The following is a 21,042-nucleotide window of genomic DNA, read 5'->3' on the forward strand; positions in this document are numbered from 1 at the left end:
GGAAAGATCTGCTGAGCTATTTTTACCTTTGGGGGTCTGTCTTCTTCCTGCAATGACTGTACAATGATTTTATGCTTCTGGCTAATGTAGACAAATTGTTGTGTCTTCTAGTAGCTTTCAACAAAGCTCACCAGAACTCACACGAGGGGCTTCAGTATATTCCAAAAATTCAAAGAAATTGAACAAGAAGAGGAAGCAAGGCTTCAGTTAAACAAAAGTGATGAGGAATGCCCCATGTTGGGGAAAAGATTGGCACATCTTCCTTCTTGGAATTAAAAAACCAAAAAAAACCCAACTTTTTTTTTTTTTCCCCAAATAAGAGTAAGCAAACTGGATTATATTAGATATTCTTACAGTTAAAAAACATAATTGAAGTATCTGGATATGATCAGTGTGACTGGCTTAGTTGGACAGTCCAGTATTCAGTAAATGCACGCATTTCTTGGTATTTGTTGTCACTTGAAAAATCAGACTCTTGAGCTCTTGAAGTATAGATTACCTTGCTGGGATGATTGTTCTAAAGGACTGTTTAGTATTTGGAACTGTGCAGGCTGTTAGTTTCCATGGTGTAATCTGGTTAAGCAATCATTTCCTGGGAAGTTTCCAGACTTGCTGAGTCAGTAGTCTGGCTGGCTACCAGGAAAAACTCATTTATCTTTCTAACAAACCAGGCACGCCAGCTGAAGGGGAAGGTGCTTTGTGGAGGAGATTCTTGCTTTTCCAGTGAAAATAGGATAGTTCCTGGTTTCCTATGCTTCCAGGGGCTTAAAATTGTGGCATCTATCTGATGCTGGGAGTGCTGGAAGTTAGAGTTGAGGGATCTTGACAGGATTTTTGGACAATGTTGAGAGGAGAAGCTTATCTGACATGAGGGAGGAGGTGCTCCTCTTAATCAGTCAGTCATGAGAGGGTGTGGAAGATGCTCCAGCTGCTGCTGCCATGAGTTATCTGTCACCAGCTTCCCCTCCCCTGCTACCTTTGAGCAGGACCCAGGAGGCACAATGTCTCTGGCTGGAAGAGTGAGGGAATGGAGACAGGCATAGCAGGACTGGGCATGCAGGAGTGAGGCCAGATCCATGAATTCTGATGTCTTTTCTTGCATGGGAGAAGGTGAAACTTGGCGTTACCTCTTGACCTGAAGGCACTGTAAGTTGAGAAGTGCTGGTGCCTTACATGGTGTGCTACGCTGCTGGCACACCAGCAGCCCAGCACTTGTGGAATGGCAAAGAAAACCTGAAATACTTTTCTCTATAAATTGGACTTGAAGATTGACATCTTACAGTAGGTTTTCCAGTGTTTTATCTTTTGTTTAGTATCCATTACTGCTTGAGCTGTAGAGAACACTTACGATTTACTAACAAAAGCCTAGTTAATTGCCTGTTCAGGAGTACAACTTGGCAGCCATGTGAAATGAGACTTAAAGTAAATATTTCAGAAATTATAACTGTGCATTGACTTATACAAATTTTGAGAAAAAAAACCCTACCAAACAACATGACAAAAGCTTTATTAATGGTAACTCTATTTGATCAAGGTATGATGAGTAACTGCTTCAGAGTTATCTCAGAAGCAATCAACTCAATGTAGAGCATCTAGAATTCACTTTTTGTTCAACCTGACATTTTCTCAGAAACATACATTAGCACATTAAAACTGAAAAATTTGCCATCAATCTGAGCAAAAAATGTAGCAAATAATTTGTCCCACACTTGTACTGTACCACACCTGAGATTTGACCAGACATCTGGGTCAGAACCAAATCTGTAGGGAAGACCGTCTCTCTCTGTTAATCATAACTGCCCAAGATTAGTCTCAGTACATTTCAGCAATACCACGGAAGTTTCTAAAACCTGCAAGGCATTTGGTGAGGAAAACAGCCAAACCAGCTTCCTAAAATCCTTTAAGCATGAAGTCACCTAGGTATAAGTAATTTGGACTTTGCTTTTAGCAGTATTCGGTTGCCAAAATAATTTTTGATTAGGCAATTATTTGGAAAATGAAAGCAAAGTGTGATCATAGAAAATAGGTTTAATTTGGATTATATTAGTCAGGGTTCTAAGAGAAATGATGGCATTAGGAGATATTTGGATCACTTTTACTGCAGACAAGGATAAGATTGTCAGGAAATATCTCTAGTGCTAAGAATGGTAAACTGAAATATTAGTTTGTTACAGTGACATAATGAAAGCAAGCACTAAAACTCTTTTCCTTACATAATCTCACTCCTTTTCGATTAAACTTCATTTTAAGAGAATAGTATCACTACATGCAAAATATCCACCAAATGTCCAGATTCAAGAAAGAGAGAGCAAAGTGTTGTGACTAATGCATTGCAAGTCATGATTATAAGGAAGATGAACCCTTTAGGATTTTTTTTATTCAAAAAGAAAATATTTACATTAAATTGTAGTATGCCACAAGTAAAACTCTGCTTGTGGACACTGAAGAGCAAACTCAGGGCTAAGTCTCCAGTCATAGGGTAGGGTTGAGGCTGTAACTTTTACTGAGGCAGTAACTGAACTAGGACTATGAAATAGAGTCAATCTGGACCAAAATTGTTTCTGTTCTACACAGGCATAAAACTGAGAGAACTGCATCTCTGTTTCTCACTGTTCCTTGTGAGCCCTGTCCACAAACACTGAGGGTTGTAATTTCCAGGTGGTTCATACTAGCTGAACAATGCAGTTTGTGCAGAATATGTGTCCCATTCTTCTGTCCTGATGGTCTTCTGCTTCCCATTTTGAAGGCCTCTTCATGTGGACTTCATAAAACTTAGTGTAATCTGCCTTAGAAATATTAGGCAAATTTTATTAGTAGTTAACAAATACGAAAGAAATTTATTCTCAAATTGAGACTAATTAATTGTTTGGGGTTTTTTACTATGCATAAGTGGTTTGCAGAGCATGAAGATTTAAACCTCAGGAAGTAATAAACCCATAATATCAGAGTATGTACTCATACTTTTTCCAATTTTATTTGTGATATAGAAAAGACAGATGCTTTCTTATACTTTCAATCTAGTTTCTTTGTGGTGACCATATGTACCTGGCTCATACAATGTATTTTGCATATTTTTCCTTTATTTGAAAGGACTGCATTAGTACAGTGGATCTTTATGCTTCTTGGAAAAGACACCTAATTCTACAGTGTAATAAAAGAATTTTTCTTCGCAGTAAGAAATCTTTGTAAGGAATGGATGAACTTTGTAAGGAAGAAATTTATTTTCCCCCCATGGCAAATACACTGTGAAGGCAAAGCTGGGAACTAATTCCATAGGCTCTTCTGCCATTAAAATGACTTCTCAATTCCTTTTTACTCCAGAAGTCTCAGAAAGAAGCATCCAGAAATGTATTTTTCTATATTTTTGTGACTGGGAAATAGTAATCAGATGGAGGAATTTCTATAGCATTATGTGTTTGAATCTAAGCAATGTTTCAAGTTAATGTCTACCTGAAGCTTCAGCTACTACAATTTTTGAACAGTGCAGGCTCATTCTGAGTGATTTGTTTTCTAGTGTTCAGTTATCAGATTATTTGTGGATAGTAATGAGAAGATGGTGAGTTTTAATTAATCAAGCTGCATTTTCTCACTTTTTTTTCTCCTTTCAATGTTAATTGTGGGTGTAGTTTGTTTGTTTCTCAAGGGCAAGTATTAGGAGAAAGCAGTTTTCTAGGTGAGTTGTTTTCTGGGTTAATTATCATATGTACATCTAAATTTAGTAGAGAAAATAAGGTAACTCATTTATTCTAGAAATTCGTTGGATTTCATGCCTTAGACTGTGTATCTCACATCAAATATATATATATACACATACATTTATAAAATAGGTATTTAAAGGTGTGTGTGTATTTATATATATATGCACACATCTTTAAATACCTATTGTGATCCATTGTGTAATAATAATATAATCTAAATGTGGTGCAGTTAGCAATAGCAAAAATTATAAATAAATAGTTTTTCTATCATTAATCTATATGCATGTAGAATCACGTAATTTTTTAATGTTTATACAAAAAGTACAGCCTTTTAAATTTACTTTTGATGTAAAACAGAAAATAAGAGGTAAAAATGGTTTTTATCAGAATGTAAAATGCTTTTCTGAGAAATTTTAATGAGCATTTTAATTTTGATTAATTTTTTAAAATAAAAACCTGTTTAAGTCACAATATGAAGTATATGATAGTAGTATTGGCAAAGGTGGTCAGTACCATTCAAATTTTTCAAAAGCAATCTGAGAGGAGCATTGATGCACGTTATATTAGTATTTAAAGGCACTTACATGACTTTTTATGACATATGACAGTGTTATTGAACTGAGGGAATATATGAATATGAAATTCTTTTTAAAAATAATACAAAACTCCTTTTTATGTATTTTATAGCAAAAGACACCATCGGAGTCATACACTGGGCGAGAGAAGAGGTCAAATTCACAGTCCTACATTGGACGACCTATTCAACTAGACAAGATTTTACTGTCAAAGGTTAAAGTGCCTCATACTTTTGTCATCCACTCCTACACACGTCCAACAGTTTGCCAATACTGCAAGAAGCTTCTCAAAGGGCTTTTTAGACAGGGTTTGCAATGCAAAGGTAAGTGAATGTCCTTTAAGAACATAAAAGCTAAGCATAATAAAATTAATAAATTAGTGTTTGAGTGGTTACTATGTAGCCTTATTCATGATTTCCTCGCTGAATTGTCTAGTTGTAGGCACATGTACAATTACACTGTATTAAGCTGCAGTCAAAATTACAGTAATTGGTGTTCTGTAGGAGATGGCTGAAAGGCTGTTCATTCTTACCCTTTGGTGTATGTGCAGTAGCTCGCATTTTTCATTCAGGTGTAAATGATCTCGTATTTGGCATAGGTGAACCTGTGCTTACAGCAGAATAGTTAACATAATGGACTATATTCTTATCTTCATTGTTTTTGATGTACAAAGTCCTGTGTTTGAATTGAAGCATATGCCTGAGCCTCAACAGCTCAGTGTTTTGGGGAAGTTGTAATGGAAGTAAAATAAGATGGGGTTATGAGAATTTAAACCCACATTTTTTCAGTGTGACTAATGTGCTCTCAAGTCGCATGGCATTGTGTAACTTAGTAGGTGCTGAAGTGAGTCAGGCCCCTTGGATCGTAACCTAGATTGCTGGCTCACCTTAGCCAGCCTTAGCCTGTAAATACAAAGCATTGTGCATGCTATGGGGTTGGAATGTTAGCTAATGGATGCTTAAGATCACCTTCCTTCTATTACAATAAATAATAACTGTCAAAAAATTAATTACTTTGTGTTAGTTCTTTAAACCCTGCAAAATTCAAAGTTGTATTCATTTAACTTAAAAAAAGTTGTATTCAATTTAACTAAAGTAAAATATCTATCAAAGCATCCCTATTTCAGTTCATTTCAGAATCCTGGTGACCTAAGCAAATATTAACCTAATTAAAAAAAAAAAATTAAATTTATCTGTAGTTTGGCACTGCTGTACCTCTAGTTGGTGTTTGGATCAATCTTAATAATTACAAGCATATGGACAACCTTAGTATATTTTTTCCTTCCTGACCCTGGTTTTCCTGGTATGTTAGTAACTTACAGCTCTTAGTTTAAGTAAAGTGTGCTCATAAGCCAAAAGAAAACAATTCCTGTGACATCTAATGAAGTGCTACTTACACATATGAAAAAAAGTAGAAAAAAAAAAAAAAAATTGGAAAACAGGGAAAAGACTGAAGGAACCTGTAGTTGCAAGCTATCTAGAATTTGCCTTGTGATGTAAAAAACAAATATTTTCTCACTTAATATTGTTGGCTAGGGTTCTTCTGTTTCAATTTTCAGTCATCAGTATTTCCTATGTAGTCAGTCCCTTAAACTGCAGCTGATACACTACAGCCCATTCTTCTTTCACTGGAAAGGCAGCTCTGGCTTTGGAGCCAAGCACTTGTGTCTCCTCATCACTCCCCTAGATGAGCTGAGCATCTCTTTGGCTGCTGTAGTGCCACTCCACTCAGCTACCCTTGGAAAGGCATTTTTTCCCCTCAGAAATGTGCTTCTAGCATCTTCATCCTGTCCCTTCCACTGACAGGCAGCATGGCGCCAGGCTAGTGCACAGTCTCTGAACATATGACCTGTATTAATGAAATGATAGGGCTTAATATCTATAGGCTGGATAGCAGGAAAAATATAATTGTGTCACAGAAAGAGAAATAATTTGGCTGTATCCTTTTTTCACTTACCAGACTGTAGATTCAATTGTCACAAACGCTGTGCTCCTAAAGTGCCAAATAACTGCCTGGGGGAAGTTGCCATTAATGGAGGTAAGTTGCATTAACAATTGTTTCTGTCACTGTTTAAACCATCAGTTAAATAAAAGAAATACAAAACTGTGATGTGTACAAACACATTTTTCCTTTGCTTGGGAGTGGCCTTTCCTCTGCAATATTTCTGTTGTATATTGAAGATGAAGTGTGAGAGGAATGCTGTGAGTAGCTTATACACCATCCCTTCTGAGTGTTTCTTCCAAATGGGTAGCACTGGCAGACAGGCTAAGCTCTGCCACAGAGGTGATGTCAGCCCTGTGATAGTGCCTGGTAAATGCAGAATGCCAGAGGAAAGCCAAAAGCCACATGTGAGAAGTTGGCACTTACCTGTCAGCTAGAAGCACAAAAATTTTCTTTTAATGTGAGGGGAGAAAAAAGTGGTTAGGGATGATCTTCCTGAGAAGGGAAAAACATACCTAGAATAACTAGGAATGCCCTTCAGAAAAAAATTCCACCGTTTACTGATGGCATAAAAATAATCATACCAGTTGCCCCAAATCAAGTCTTGACTATCTGCTGATTTTCCCATGCATGTGCTACTGGTTTTGAGTTAAGTATAAGGGTGTATGGGTAGGCTTGACAGATGGTACTGGAGGAAAAAAGGAGTGGCTGTAGATGAGTTGTTGATTGCCTTGAAAATGTCACTTTCCTGTGTGATAAGGGAATGAGAAGTATGGTGAAGTGCTCAGTTTCTAATGTATATTGTGTGTTGTCAGCCTAAACTGCTTGTGAGGTTAATTATTACCTTATGATGCATTCTTTTTCCTTTAAATCAGTGGTCTACTTTATTGAAGACATATCAAGAAATTCCAAAATTAGGAATATTAACTAATATTTTTCATAGTATTTCTCATAGTAGTGTTACTGTATCACTAGGAAATTTTTATGTTTAATAGGAAAATTCCTACAAGTACTAAGTATTCCACTTGAAATGTGACAAAGTGCATGATTTTCTGGAAAGTAGATGATGTCTTCCTATTGAATGTCCTTTCTGATGCATCTCTCACTGGACTCTTGGAGTCACTGTTATTTTTTCTTTTTTTTTAATCTTGCGCCATTTATACCTCATTTAACCATTAACCACCCCACAACACAACTATTTCTTCAGGAGTGCAAGTAATGTTGCTAATGGAAATTTGTGGTTTGGTTTTCAAAAACTAAAATATACACTATGAAATGTTCATTCCATTGATAGGAGTGTAAAGTTTTTCCTGAGATTTGTAGTCTGAGACAGTACCTAAATCTGCTTATAAATTATAAACTTTTTCCTGCATAGATGCAGTTTTAGAGAGGAGTGATCTAAAGTGCTGTGAGAAGACAGGAAGGAACATAAACTTTGTTTCTGCACAACTGAACTAAATGAACAAAATTTACATTTGTTTTTGAATTACTCCTCCAAATTCCCTCTTTCCATCTGAGGCAGGTGTATTTCATCCCTACAACACATCCCCTCTTCCCTCTCCCCACCTTTGCTTCACAAGCAACATGCTACTTTTGTTTGGACTTTCCTCCTTACACGTGAATCTGATGCTGAGCTGATAGGAAGCGATAGTTTGTCTCAGGAAAGATTGTGCAGAGTCACTTGGGGTGAGAATACATATTCTGGGCTTACTCCAATTATAGTCCTTGAAGACTGCAATCTTAAAATTTAATAGAACTTGGCTTTTATACACCAAATAATATTCGTAGTATGATATACATAGAATCCTCATAGAACTCTGAATTGTGTGTCCTAAATGATTGATAGAGGGCCCGGGGATTAGCAAAGGCAATTTTATCTTGTATGTCATTTGTATTTTGACAGTAATTTGGTTCACATTATTTTCAAACTTAATAAACAAAATACAGTATCTGTCATTTTGTCCATCTGCTGTGTGATGCATTTTCCCTAAAATAGTAAGTGAAAAAAGAGTTGAGTAATGAAATTCCAAGAGTGGTGTCATTAGGAAATGCATTATATACAAACTGTAAGGAGTTATTTTTAACTGATTGTAGGTTTATTAAAAATAGATATTTTAAAAGTGTTGTAAGAATAGCAAAGAGAGAGCTTTGCACTGTGAAGTATCATTCATGACTGAATGACTGGTTCTGCTAGAGATGAAGTATGTGTCTCTTAATCACACATCAGTAATTTATATCCAAATATCTTAAGACTGTTGCACATGAAAACAAACTTTTCAGATGTGCGCATCTAATTTCAGTGAAATGCCATCAATTCCAAACATTTTGCTGTCAGACAATTCAGTGTGCTTCTTCTTGTGTTACATTGCCTACACTGGCTGTCAAGAGCCTTCCTCCACACAATTAGGCAAAAGTTGCTAGGAGAAACTATTTGATGTGTTCCATGTGATTTTAACCTTACTTCAAATTTCTGAAACACTGCAGCATCCCAGAAAAAACTAATGCTGTCTTTACCCTCTGACTGGACTAATGATTTTATATTCCAAATAAATCCATTCACAAGCAACAATGCAACAAAAAGTTGTCTCTTACTCTGATTCCTTGCTTAGGCATATTGAATTTGGAAACTGGAAAGTTTAATGTCATTTAAATATAAAATAGATTATGCTATTAAAGCCATGGTATAGTCAAATCAGTTAAACCCTAAGTCTTTGGTTTTGGTACTTGTTTAGTATTTCTTTTCTAATGGCAGGAAGCATTGTTTCAGTGGTATTGATTATTGTGCTGCTTTGTGCAGGCTTCACAGAAAACACTGTTCCTGTGCAAAGGAATATAGAGTTCACATTTTAAGTAATTGTCTACTTTTATTGTCTAGATGCAGGCAATAGACTTCCAAAGAGAACTTGAGTTTTTTGAAAGCTTAAAATATGCCAGGATGTTGTAGTTGGAGTTTTGTTGCACGTGTTTTTGGATAATAACTTGCGAAATGGTATTCCAGACCTTCTTAGTCCTGGGGCTGAGTCTGACGTGGTCATGGAAGAAGGGAGTGATGACAATGATAGTGAAAGAAACAGTGGCTTTATAGATGACATGGAAGAATCTATGGCTCATGATTCAGAGATGTCAATGACGGGATGCCATAGTGACAATGGAGAAATGCAGGATGCTGATCTGGATCACGATGAATCTAACAGGATGATCAGGTGAGCTGGGGACTGAGTGTACCTTCCATCTTCCTTTGTATTTATTTGTACCAATCATGTCTGGGGCTCAAGGGGGAATGTACATTGTCACTATTCTCACTCATTTAGAATGGGCAACACTGGTGAAACGTTGTGTGTTTGAAAGTGCAGTGAGAATGCTTTGCTGATTTTATGCATTAGTAATTTAAAGGAAGCTTTATTGTCAAGTTGAAGTAGCATTTGAAAACTTATGCAAAAGTAGTTCTTACAGGTCTGTTCTTATATGAAAATGATGTGAAATGATATGAAACTCTTTGCATAAGTACTAGTAAAATATTTATATATTGTTTACTTATTTTCCAAGGTGTTCTTTCCCTGGTTTAACAGTGCAATGCCTGGACATTTAGATAAATAAACAAAATGTATAAGTGGCTATGGTATAATTGGATCTAGATTGTTTGTATTTTTAGATGTCTTTATTAAAAAGGAAAGTTTGACAAACTTAAAGTAGTAATTTGAGGCAAGTTACAAAATAGATTAGTGCTTTGAAATGACTGTTCAGGAAGGAAAACAGGAACTGAGTTGTGCAACATACCTCAGAAGTGAATTAAGAGAAGAAATATTCACTTATTGGAACTGCCCAAATACTGTGGAAAAAATAGGGATTATTCATTGTCGGGGAGCCAAAAATATATTAAGGTAATTTCAGCTGTAGTTTCCTTGATGCAAGGGATCTATACCTTTAAGGGATCTATACCTTATAAAACATTTTTCTTTCACAGGTCTGTTTGACCGCAATTTCCTCTTTTATTTTGTTGTTGGGAGTCTCTCTCAGTAATATATTCCCCTTATTTCTGTGTTACTGTCCTACACCTGTTGCACTAATAGGAAGCAATCCATTTCAACAATATGCAGTTTTACTTTATGCAGTGGTAAATTACTGTCATATTTATCTGCATAGGTACAATGTGTATGATGTATAGACACCTTGTATAATTGGAATATGAGCCTGTGGTTAGATCGCGAAATCATTGTCACAGAACATTTTAGCTTTCCAAGTTTTATGAAGCAGACAGCATTGCAAGTTTTCAAAATAAAAATACCCAACTGTGCCAAGAAAACATCTATAACTAAGGTACATGTTTTACTTATGTAAGCGACATTCCTCCAGTAATACCTCTATGCAGTTATTTCTAAGGATAGTTTCCATATCCATGGATATTTTTTAAGTGATTATAAAAGGCAAATAAAAAGTAAACCTTTTGTCAGTACAGACAAGAATATCTAAATAGAAACTGCAGATGATTAAATAATTTTTAGGCAGAAAAGAGATGTTAACTATATGCTATATACTTAATTAAACTTTCAGACAGCACTTTCTGCATTTTGATGGGAAACTACCAATTCATAAAACTTATTTCCAGGATGCATTACATTGAAGCAGGGCCATCTGCAGACATCTACATTCACAACAACTTTGGGAACTGAATATATTATTCTTTTCCTAGACGCGATCGGCCCTTTTTTGTTGGAGTTGTTGCACCAATAGCTTTGCTAGCAGGGCATAATACAAGAGCAGTATTGTGCTCTGTTTTCACATACAGTGCAGCATCACTGTTTAAATTTCTGCCAGGAATAACTGAGTATTCATGATTAGGACTGAACAGATTGAGACCATATTCCATTACACAGAATCTGCTTTAGGAGTTGTCAACTCTAACAGCAAGGATGATGGGCTAGGTTGCTTCTGGTTACTACCAGATTTTATCTAATGGTGCTATCAGGCATGCTGTCACATTCCCATGGCTTCCCATCTTACTGTGTGTTGGCTGAATGGTAGAAAGTTACAGTGTGCAGGCAAATGGTTTCACCTTAAGTCTTTGAGCACAGAGTGGCTTAAATCTCTTTCTCTGAGAGGTTCCAGCAGATTCTCTGCTATGCCTGGCCAGGGTGGGTGCAGCTGGGCAGCTGAGATGTTTTCTGCTCTCTAAACTGGCACATCAAACACTGGTGTGTTTGAGCCTAAGCAAGATCACAGGACAGTAATCTGATGTACAGTGTCTGTGTAGGTTATGAGAGATTCAAGATTAAGTACTGCTCTGAATCATACAGGGCACAAGCTTGAGCAATGGCTTCCACAGCCTAGCTAAGGCCCTAGTCATTTGCCCCTTTTCTTAGCTCATCTTTAGAAATATTTTTGGAATGTAAGCCTTCAGAAGGTGTCTGACATTCCCTTGGTGTAGCCTTTTTTCTTTGGAATCTCAAGATACTTGGAATGACAAAACAAAATAATGTACAAACCAGATCTGCTAACAATGATAAAAATAAATGTGGATATTTTCTCTGTGTGTGTATACATGTATTCTGATTTTAAAGATTTTTTTTTTCTTTTTGTCCAAAGTTATCTTCTTTTTAAAAGCCTTTAATGATTTATTCTTAAGCCCTTCAACCAGTAACAATATTCCATTAATGAGAGTGGTACAGTCTGTGAAGCACACAAAAAGGAGAAGTAGCACAGTAATGAAGGAGGGTTGGATGGTTCACTATACAAGCAAGGACACACTGGTAAGAATTGTTACAGAAGACCTGTCTTCCAGTACATGTTATGTTATAGCATAGAAACAAATTCTAACAATACTCTGATAATTTACAGTTACTCATGTAAGGCATTTTTTGCAATTTTTATGATTCCTAAAGTCCCAATTCTTATCATAAATAGGACTGGCGCTGCTTGTAAGAACAGGAGACAGTTAAAACATGCAAAAACCATCTGAATATATCTGTTGTATTATCATAGGCAGCCAAATGTAAAATCATTCTTAAGGAAGTGAAACATAATGTTATGTAAACATAATGTTCTGTAAAATAGCTTTACTTTCCAGCTGCACTTTCCCTGATACATTACTGCCAGTTGAATTGAGACTTTTATAAAGTAGATTTAGTGTAGAAGAAGGCTATTTTCGTTTCAACCTGCTAGAACATGAATAAAGCCTTCAGTATGTGACCTTCAAAAGTGAGCTAGGGTGTTATAAGAGATACAAAAAGAAATTTCAGTTGTTTTAGGATCATATATATCAGCAAATTGTGCTGAATGTAATGCAGACATCAGAATGACATTTTAAATTTTTAAACCTTGTACAGTTTTAACAGAGCTATTCTGAAATAGCAGAGCATAATAAGAGGTCTATAAATTCTAAATTCAATTAAAAAGTCTTCATTAAAATCTTATAATAGTAATTGGGTCTTTATCGTTCACAGTACGTCTCTTCAAACTAAGGAAACATTTTGGCAGTGGTGCTTTTGCAAAATGACCATTTCATTAATTTACTTGTTTTTCATTGCAGAGAAAGCGACACTACTGGAGGCTGGACAGCAAATGCATTACACTTTTTCAAAATGATACTGGAAGCAAATATTACAAAGTAAGGAATATTTTTCAACCTCTTTTCATACCAGCAGAATATAAGGACAAAATTGCTAAATTGATGCTTACTAAAAGTACACTAATAGTGTAACTTCTGTCTAGGTTTCGGGGTTTTTTTATTTTTTTCATTATTTAAACTGCATATGTGTGTTCTGCTTTTCAAAAACAAGTCTCTGATCAGAAAGGTGTCAGCTAATGAGGACCTATGAGATGTGTGTTGTGGAAATGAAAAGTTTTTATATGAGAAGTCAGCAAGGTTTTATTTTCTAATGGAGTTCTCTTGATATATGGATGGCCCTGCTTTTTCTCTGAGGGTACCTCACTACTCTCTTTGATAAGCTCATTTAAATAATTAAAGTTCTATTTAGTCTTGGAGAGAAACATTTAGTATTTTGCCATCAACAGCCATCTGTGTCACAGAGTTTCAGGTTACAAGAGCCTTTTTGTTTGTACAAGAAGCATGTGGTAAAAGGCAACAACTGATATCATAAACTAATCAAATAAAGCTCATGCTGAAGTTTTTTATGTTGATAATCTTTACACAGAAAGTAAAATATTTTTTTCATTTTAGGAAATCCCATTGTCTGAAATTTTGTCTCTGGAACCTGCAAAAACTTTCACTTTGCTGCCTCAAGGAGCCAATCCTCACTGTTTTGAAATAAGCACAGCAAATATAGTCTATTATGTTGGAGAAAACATAGACAACCTCTCAAGTGTTCCACTGAATAACAGCGTTATCAGCAGCGGTGTTGGCATTGATGTGGCACGAATGTGGGAGATGGCAATACAGCACGCCCTGATGCCTGTCATCCCTAAAGGGGCATCAGCTGGGTCAGGACCCAGCCTGCACAGTAAGTCTGTTCATTTCCTCCATTTCTGATATTGAGAATCACGTCTCAAATGACATTGCTCAGTCTTTTGCACACATTGAAAGGATGTACTGCACAGCTGGTAAAGGCTATTCTGTCATGGCTTGTCACTTGCCTTCCATATTATTTTAAACACCACAATTTCTCATCCATGTGTTTTCAGTTTACAGTAGGACATCTGTATTGATATACAAGATGCAGATATTTTAGTAAGGAAATAGCTATGAAATTAGTAAGGCTTCTAATTCAAATTTGCATTGCTGGTGTGAGGAATAGCCTCCTTGTGCACAGGGTTGAAGTTTTCTGAGATCTACTTCAGAACTTATAGATGTTTTTTCCCATCCTGACTGTAATTTATGTTTCTAGCTGTCTGCAGAAGTAGCTCCTCACTCTTTGGGTCACTGCAGCACAGATGATATGCTCCCTTTCATTATATTTGGCTGTACAGCTGCCTCAAACATTGTCCCATGCTGAGATGAAAAGAGCTCAAGTGTGAAGAACAGCTATTCTAGGCACAACAAGGCATGTGTGTTATCCAGGACCAAAAGGACTGAATATATCTTAGCTTCCAATTTACATACCTTTGTGTAATTCTCTAGCAAAGTGACAGTTTATGTAAACCAAATATGAGACCTGTTTAAATCTGTCTTGGGTACTGATAATGAAGTAGCACAGAGCAAACAATTCCCTACTACTAGCCATGTGCTGCTGTGGTTGCTCTGTACTTCTGTTCAGCCTAGTGAGTGTAAAGAGAATTTGGATATGTCTACATAATTTGGATCAGACCTTTTGTTGCAATGTACACCCACTTTAGCACTTGACATCTGGATGCTATTAATGTAGCACAAAATGCTAATGAGACCACAAGCCCTTCAGAAACCAAGTAATACAACAGGCTGTGGCATTGCATCTCCAGGCACAAAAGCTCACATATCAGATTAGATCAGCAATGTCCTTTGCTTTCTCGAATGGGATCTTGTATAAAATAGTGTCAAATTCTGCATGTCATTTCCATCAGACTAGTTGCCTAGTGCTCCTGGTTTGAGTCCAGTGTAGCTAAACAAATCACCTAAAATACTGGACTGGGCATGACAGCTGTCTTATCTCCCTCTTGGGAAGTTTGAAAAATTTCTTTACAAGTTAGTAGCTATCTTTGGGTTATATGTGCAAAAATTAAGTTCATTTGAGACGTTTAGAGTAATTTCTTGTGGACAGTGAGAATGATAGCAACCTTCTTTCTTTTGCTCAAAGTCTAAGACTTGTCTTTGTCCGTGCTTTTTTCCCTGTAAACACAGCAGTACATATTTTTGAAAAGAAGTTGGCAATGATTAAAAACCTCTCCATAACTGAAACATTCTGTGCCAAAAGCAGTCCTTCTAAGGAAAGGGAATAAGCCATGTTACTCATGTTTACTTACTGCAACTAGGATTAGTGCTGATGGGTAGTAGCAAGTGTCTTCAGTGTGTAATATAGGCCTTATAATAGGAGACACTGGTTTTGAAATTTTTACTTAAACAAATGGAAAGCCAGCATGAATGGGATTCTACACAGAAGTAGGAGAAAGAAGTGACTGTGGTCCCAAGAAGCATGCTTTCCTTCCCAAACTATTTCCTTTGTGTAATGCAGTTTGCAGTAGGCATATTCTGAATTTTGCCTCAGTAAGTTTGCAGTTCAAGTGCTTGTGACATGCTTATAACATCCTAAGCTCCACATTGATAGAAGTTGAAGCATGTGTATTAAAATGCAGGTGCAAGGTTTTGTTTCCACTATGTCTGTTTTAATTTTTAAGTTTTAATAATGTTTGTTAAGCTAGTTGAAATGTGTATTACTTGTAACAGTATGCAGTCTAATTTGAATGTGTATTTGCCTTCATCTGAATAGCATCAAATATGTTGTAGGTGACTAAATAAATCAAAATTATTATTAAATCCACTAAATAAAGCCAGTTTAGTTGCAGTTGTTACTTGGGAGAGATACAAAGCATCAAAGTAGAATTGGAAAAAGCAAGTAAGAAGCTTATTATGAGATTTCATTATTAAAAATTTATTAATGAATTGTATAATTCTAGTTTTTCCGTACACTGCAAAGCTGTTGTTAAATTCATGTGTTTGTGGGCTGTTATAATTTTATATTAGCTGGTAGACAAACAAGCTGACCTAATTGGTCCAATTTCTAGAGCTGTCAGTAGATACTGATGTAATATGAATGTCATTTCCTATTACTACACGTTTGAACTAAAAGCACAGCAATCTAAAGTGTATTTTGCTTTCTTCCCCAGGGGATATATCCATCAGTATTTCTGTGTCAAACTGCCAAGTCCAAGAAAACGTGGTGAGTGTTCTGTGGATGCTGGTGCTAGACATGCTATGATTAGGCTGGCAAAGTCATTGATCTGCTTTTCAAGAGGAGTGTTAGGGGAATTCCCATCAGCCATTTCTCACTTACTTTGAAGAAATTAACAAACAATTAACTTTTTAAACTTTTGACGAAAACCATCTTCCTGGCACCTTTTCTCAAGATGCAAGAATTATGTATGGGTAATTTCACAGGCTTTAACTGTGGGTCTGTGTAGGATGTTAATTACCAAATGGAAAAGCGAGGTGTAGAAATTACTAGTTCATGGAATTTGTCAACTGAACTTCGTAAAACTGACCACAAACCTTGATAAATATACTATTTCCTGTCACAACTGAAAGATCAGATTTTCTTTGTTGTACAAAGATGAAACTCTAGCCAAAGGAATAGTTGTATATATCAAAACACATACATAGAGAATTCTGGGCTTCTTTTACTCTAGGACAGTTAGACATAGGTCATGTGGACAAGTTAAGCAGTCACACTGCTTGCTTTCTATCTCATGGCAGATGGAAAAAATAGATATTCCCTGCAGCCAGCTAAATTTTGGGACAGTTCTGGTAGTTGTCAGAAAAAGTTTGCAAAAAGATTGCCTGCTAGGGATGTGTCCATTTGTTTCCTAACAAAAAACAAGACAGCTTTTATTATGAATTAGACATTCTTTTACTCTGTTATATATGCTGCTGGTTAAATATCAGGAAAATAAAGCTGAGCTGCAAGGTTTGATGTTTGTTTGAGTCTCCCAAATGAATCTGCTAACAGCTTGTGCTTTAGCCTGTGTTACAGCAATGAGAAATAGTGAGACATGAGACTGCCTCTCTGGCACAAATGGAATATTTTACTCCTCTCAGTGAACCTTTTGAAGATTCATCAGCTTTTACAGCAATTACAGTTACTATGGCTTGTAAGAAAACACACCTGAATTTTTTGGCAGATAATATATTTTAAAATGTACTGTACTAAAAGAATGCAACTTCCCACTAGAAAAAGCAAATGAAATACAAATTTTCTTTTCATATTCTTAGGGCTTAATATCTATTGTTTGTATAAACAGGATATTAGCACTGTATACCAGATCTTCCCAGATGAAGTATTGGGATCAGGACAGTTTGGAATTGTTTATGGAGGTAAGGCTTTGGTGTATTGTACAATTGTGCATAAATTGCACAATTTATAAAGATAAAAATTTTCTTGAATGGGGAAAATATTTGGACTCTGAAATGTTTTGTTGCAGAAATTAGCTGTCTGTTGTTTCATTTAAGACACATATGTTCAACAAAATATATGTTTGTGTTTTATGTTGATGAATCATTTGTAGATTGAAGTTTTCTGACCAGTGGTGGGTCAATGTCTATCAATAGCTTCATATTCTCTGTAAGTTCTAATAAAGCTGTTCTTTTTGAGAACTGTAATACATGAAAAAAAAAAAAAAATATTCTCCCTCTGTGTTTCTTTATATATTCCAGTGAGGCATTTTTTTATTGTTTCTTCAGTAGCTTGTTAGAATTGTTTCTCTTTTTATTTTCTTATTAATTTTTCCTCTCTCTTCTCATTTTTTCAGCAGTTTTTTGGGGGTGTATTTAGGTACAGCTGTTGTTTGAGACAGTGTGAAGTGAGAACTAACAACAAATTTCTCACTGAGATATCTCTGACTCTCTGATAAACCTGGGACATGCACTAACATGCCTAAAGGCTATCACATATTTCATTATTTGCTAGTGTGGAGCTACCAGTGAAGGACTAAGCCAACTACCAGCCAGTTGCACAGAATGGAGCTGCAGCTTACACATATATGAGAAAATTAACTTTGCATCTATACTGTTGAAATGTAGAGCTAACTTTCTCATATGTTTTTTTCTTACATGTTTAAATGGCTTTGTCAGGTGATAGTAAGTTCTGTTGTCAAAGGGTAGAAAGAAGAGAAATGACAGAAAACTTTTAATGTCTTATCTGCAAACCAGCTCTAAGGATTACTTGGTTACAGCCATTTGTACAACCCATGAAAAAGAAACACTTTTTATAATGAATCATGTTAATTGACAGAGCTTTTGTTTTATTAATGCAGGAAAGCATCGCAAAACTGGAAGAGATGTTGCCATTAAAATAATTGATAAACTAAGATTTCCAACTAAACAGGAAAGTCAACTTCGTAATGAAGTTGCCATCTTACAGGTACTTTTCTGTTCTCTTTTACTGTATTAGCTCCATTATTTATTTCTGTAAATACCAGATAATAATATAATGATTTTAATTTATAATCAATGGGGCTTTTGCAAAAATATTAGTATTTTTGCTGCATATTTTCCATAAAAAGCCAAAATCAAATGTATCAGCAATGTCACACTAGGAGTTACAATTTCTGCAGTTTTAAGCACCAGACACAATAAGGAAAATTAATGTCAAACTAATTTGAAATTCATAAATTCTCCTGTACTTCCCCTAGAAATTTTGTCCCTGTTGCCTACAGGTTAGGCACACAGTTTAAATTACGGAATACTGAAACATTGTCTGGTTTAAGTGGGGGTGTGAAGTCTGAATGTGTAATGATAAAAGCTACTGATCATATCGAGAAATCTAGTGCTGTATTTATCTTTAATAGAATCTTCATCATCCTGGGGTTGTAAATCTGGAGTGCATGTTTGAGACACCAGAGAGAGTCTTTGTTGTTATGGAAAAACTCCATGGAGACATGCTGGAGATGATCTTGTCAAGTGAAAAGGGCAGATTGCCAGAGAGAATAACTAAGTTTTTAATCACTCAGGTAAGAAATTAATTATAGACCTAGAAAGAGATTTGAGGTCAATTATTTTCACTGTTTTTTTGTGTTTTCCTTTTGACATAATTTTCCTGACTGGTTTATGAAAATCTGAGTAAAACAGGGGTGGTAAAACAGTTTTCTTTACATTATTGTATGTTACTATCTACAGTATAGATAGTAAACCATTAAGAGGACTTAAAACTGGACACATGTAGAGCTGTTGGCTGCTGGATGGAGGGGACATCAACCTACAGTTTCTCATATGATGGAAGAATTAAGCACAAGAAAGGAAAGTACTAAAAGCAAACTATTGAAGAACAACAGAAAGAAATTTGAGCTTCTTGAACTGCCTGATATCAAACCACTGCAGTTCATACTATGCACTGTTAAACCTATTTTCTGTGCTGAGATTGTATCTCAGTGCTACCTATGTCCGAGTCTGGATTCCATTATTACTTCTGTTAACAATTTGGTATGGGATTTATTTGAGCTTCCTGTTGTTATATTCCTGTAACATTATCACACTGCTTCTTTGGCTGCCCAAAATACTGGTTTAAATTTAGATACACACATCGGTAGTGAGCCACCTCACAGTCAGAGAAGCCCATGTTTCAGCAGTCAGGAAAAAGGAAAGAGCAGGAGCAACAGTATTACGGTGTTTATTATTATCAATTCCTTATTTGATGTAGAACTTAACAGGTTTCCTAGTTTCCAGGCTTTAATGGGCAAAACTGCCACCAGCTTTAGAATTTGATTTCTTCTGTTCACAGGTTCATTCGGCCTCCTCACTGCTCACTGCTCTAATGCAATGGCAAATTCTGTTGGCCCCTAACCAAACACAAGGAGTTGAGTTAAAGCCACACAAACAGGATGGATAGCTGTCACACTGTTGCTATATTTATATGTATGTAACAGAACAGTAATACATTCAACAGTCTCCATTCTTTCTGTTGTCAAGAAAACACTTCAATTGGATCGTATAATATTTCTGTGAAATGTGTTTAGTTGAATCTAGATATGAAAGGTCATTCTGCAAATGTTACTACATTCAAATATTTCATGCACAAAAAAGTAAACAAATACTTAGAACCCAGTTTTTAAAAGATGTTTATAGTGTAAACTCTTGGAGAGGGAAAAAATATTTGATGCAGTGAAACATCAAGAAAACTTGAGGCACAGCATTTTGGTTTTTGTTGGGTTGTTTGTTTTTTTTTTTTTCATTGTTGACATTCTTGTAAAAGGTACGTTCTTGTTGGATTGTTTTTCTTCACATCAGTCCTTGCTTCTCTGGTTACTGATACTGTTCAAACAATATAAAACAAACAACCATAATTTGATTTGTTTATTCACAGATCCTTGTTGCTTTAAGGCATCTTCATTTCAAAAATATTGTTCATTGTGACCTCAAACCAGAAAATGTGTTATTGGCATCAGCTGATCCTTTCCCACAGGCAAGTAGAAAATGCCCTTTCTTAAGGTAATTTATTGTAATTAAAAAATGTTTATGTAACCTGTCTGCACAGAATTTTTAGGTAAGAAAAAGTTCATCACTTATTCAAGCTACTTCATAAAGAAGTTATGTCTGAAAATCCTTGACTCTTGTCATTTGTTGAACTAAATATAACTAAAATATTGAATTAGATTTTCAAGTGTGACATAGCTACTTGTGTGATCATTTCTAATTTGCTCACTATTAAGCACAAATTACTTGGCTGGTTGATTTGCTCCCAAAAGGAAGTTATTTTTCTGAAAGTTCGGGTAGGGCTCATGAAGAACAAGAGCTGCTTCTTTAATTCTATACATTTAATTGCCATGTAGATCACAGGATATTTAAATACACGTTCTGACTGGTTATATTTCTCATTAAAAGGTATTTTTATCAGCTTCTGTTACCTTCACTCTACAGTGTTCATCTATAATGTCCCTCAATCTCCCATATTCAAAATGAGTACTACTGATAATTTAAAAACCATATCAGTATCAATAACTGGAAGCGAAGGATCTGTACTGAGCTGTTTTAAGTGAGATTTTTCAAGCTGCTTAATCTGTTACTTTGTAGAACTCAGACAAGGAAGTTTGCAGAGAGGCAGAGTATAACTAAATCCACAATAAAATAAAAATGGAAATTGAAGAACTAAATTTTGTCAAGTTACTTGTTTTAGGAAAAAGCCATAGGTAAAACATTTTTTCTGTTTGTTGTGTTCTTATGCTATGAATGAAAAGTATTACTATTTATTACA

At 35.7% G+C, this 21,042-nt stretch overlaps 1 protein-coding gene across 2 annotated transcripts in view; it reads left to right on the forward strand.

The window, feature by feature from the left end:
• The window catches only part of PRKD1 (protein kinase D1), a 118,506-nt gene that overhangs the window by 83,810 nt on the left and 13,654 nt on the right, over positions 1–21,042 (forward strand). For both annotated transcript variants that reach the window (XM_053981113.1, XM_053981114.1), the window contains 11 exons: positions 4,386–4,596; positions 6,233–6,310; positions 9,213–9,417; positions 11,838–11,961; positions 12,741–12,818; positions 13,392–13,671; positions 15,968–16,020; positions 17,099–17,171; positions 18,110–18,216; positions 18,644–18,805; positions 20,155–20,253. In XM_053981113.1, coding sequence (XP_053837088.1) covers positions 4,386–4,596; positions 6,233–6,310; positions 9,213–9,417; positions 11,838–11,961; positions 12,741–12,818; positions 13,392–13,671; positions 15,968–16,020; positions 17,099–17,171; positions 18,110–18,216; positions 18,644–18,805; positions 20,155–20,253 — 1,470 coding nt within the window. The remainder of the gene's footprint in view (positions 1–4,385; positions 4,597–6,232; positions 6,311–9,212; positions 9,418–11,837; positions 11,962–12,740; positions 12,819–13,391; positions 13,672–15,967; positions 16,021–17,098; positions 17,172–18,109; positions 18,217–18,643; positions 18,806–20,154; positions 20,254–21,042) is intronic.

This window comes from Vidua macroura, chromosome 6 (assembly GCF_024509145.1).
Source record: "Vidua macroura isolate BioBank_ID:100142 chromosome 6, ASM2450914v1, whole genome shotgun sequence".
Lineage (NCBI taxonomy): Eukaryota > Metazoa > Chordata > Aves > Passeriformes > Viduidae > Vidua > Vidua macroura.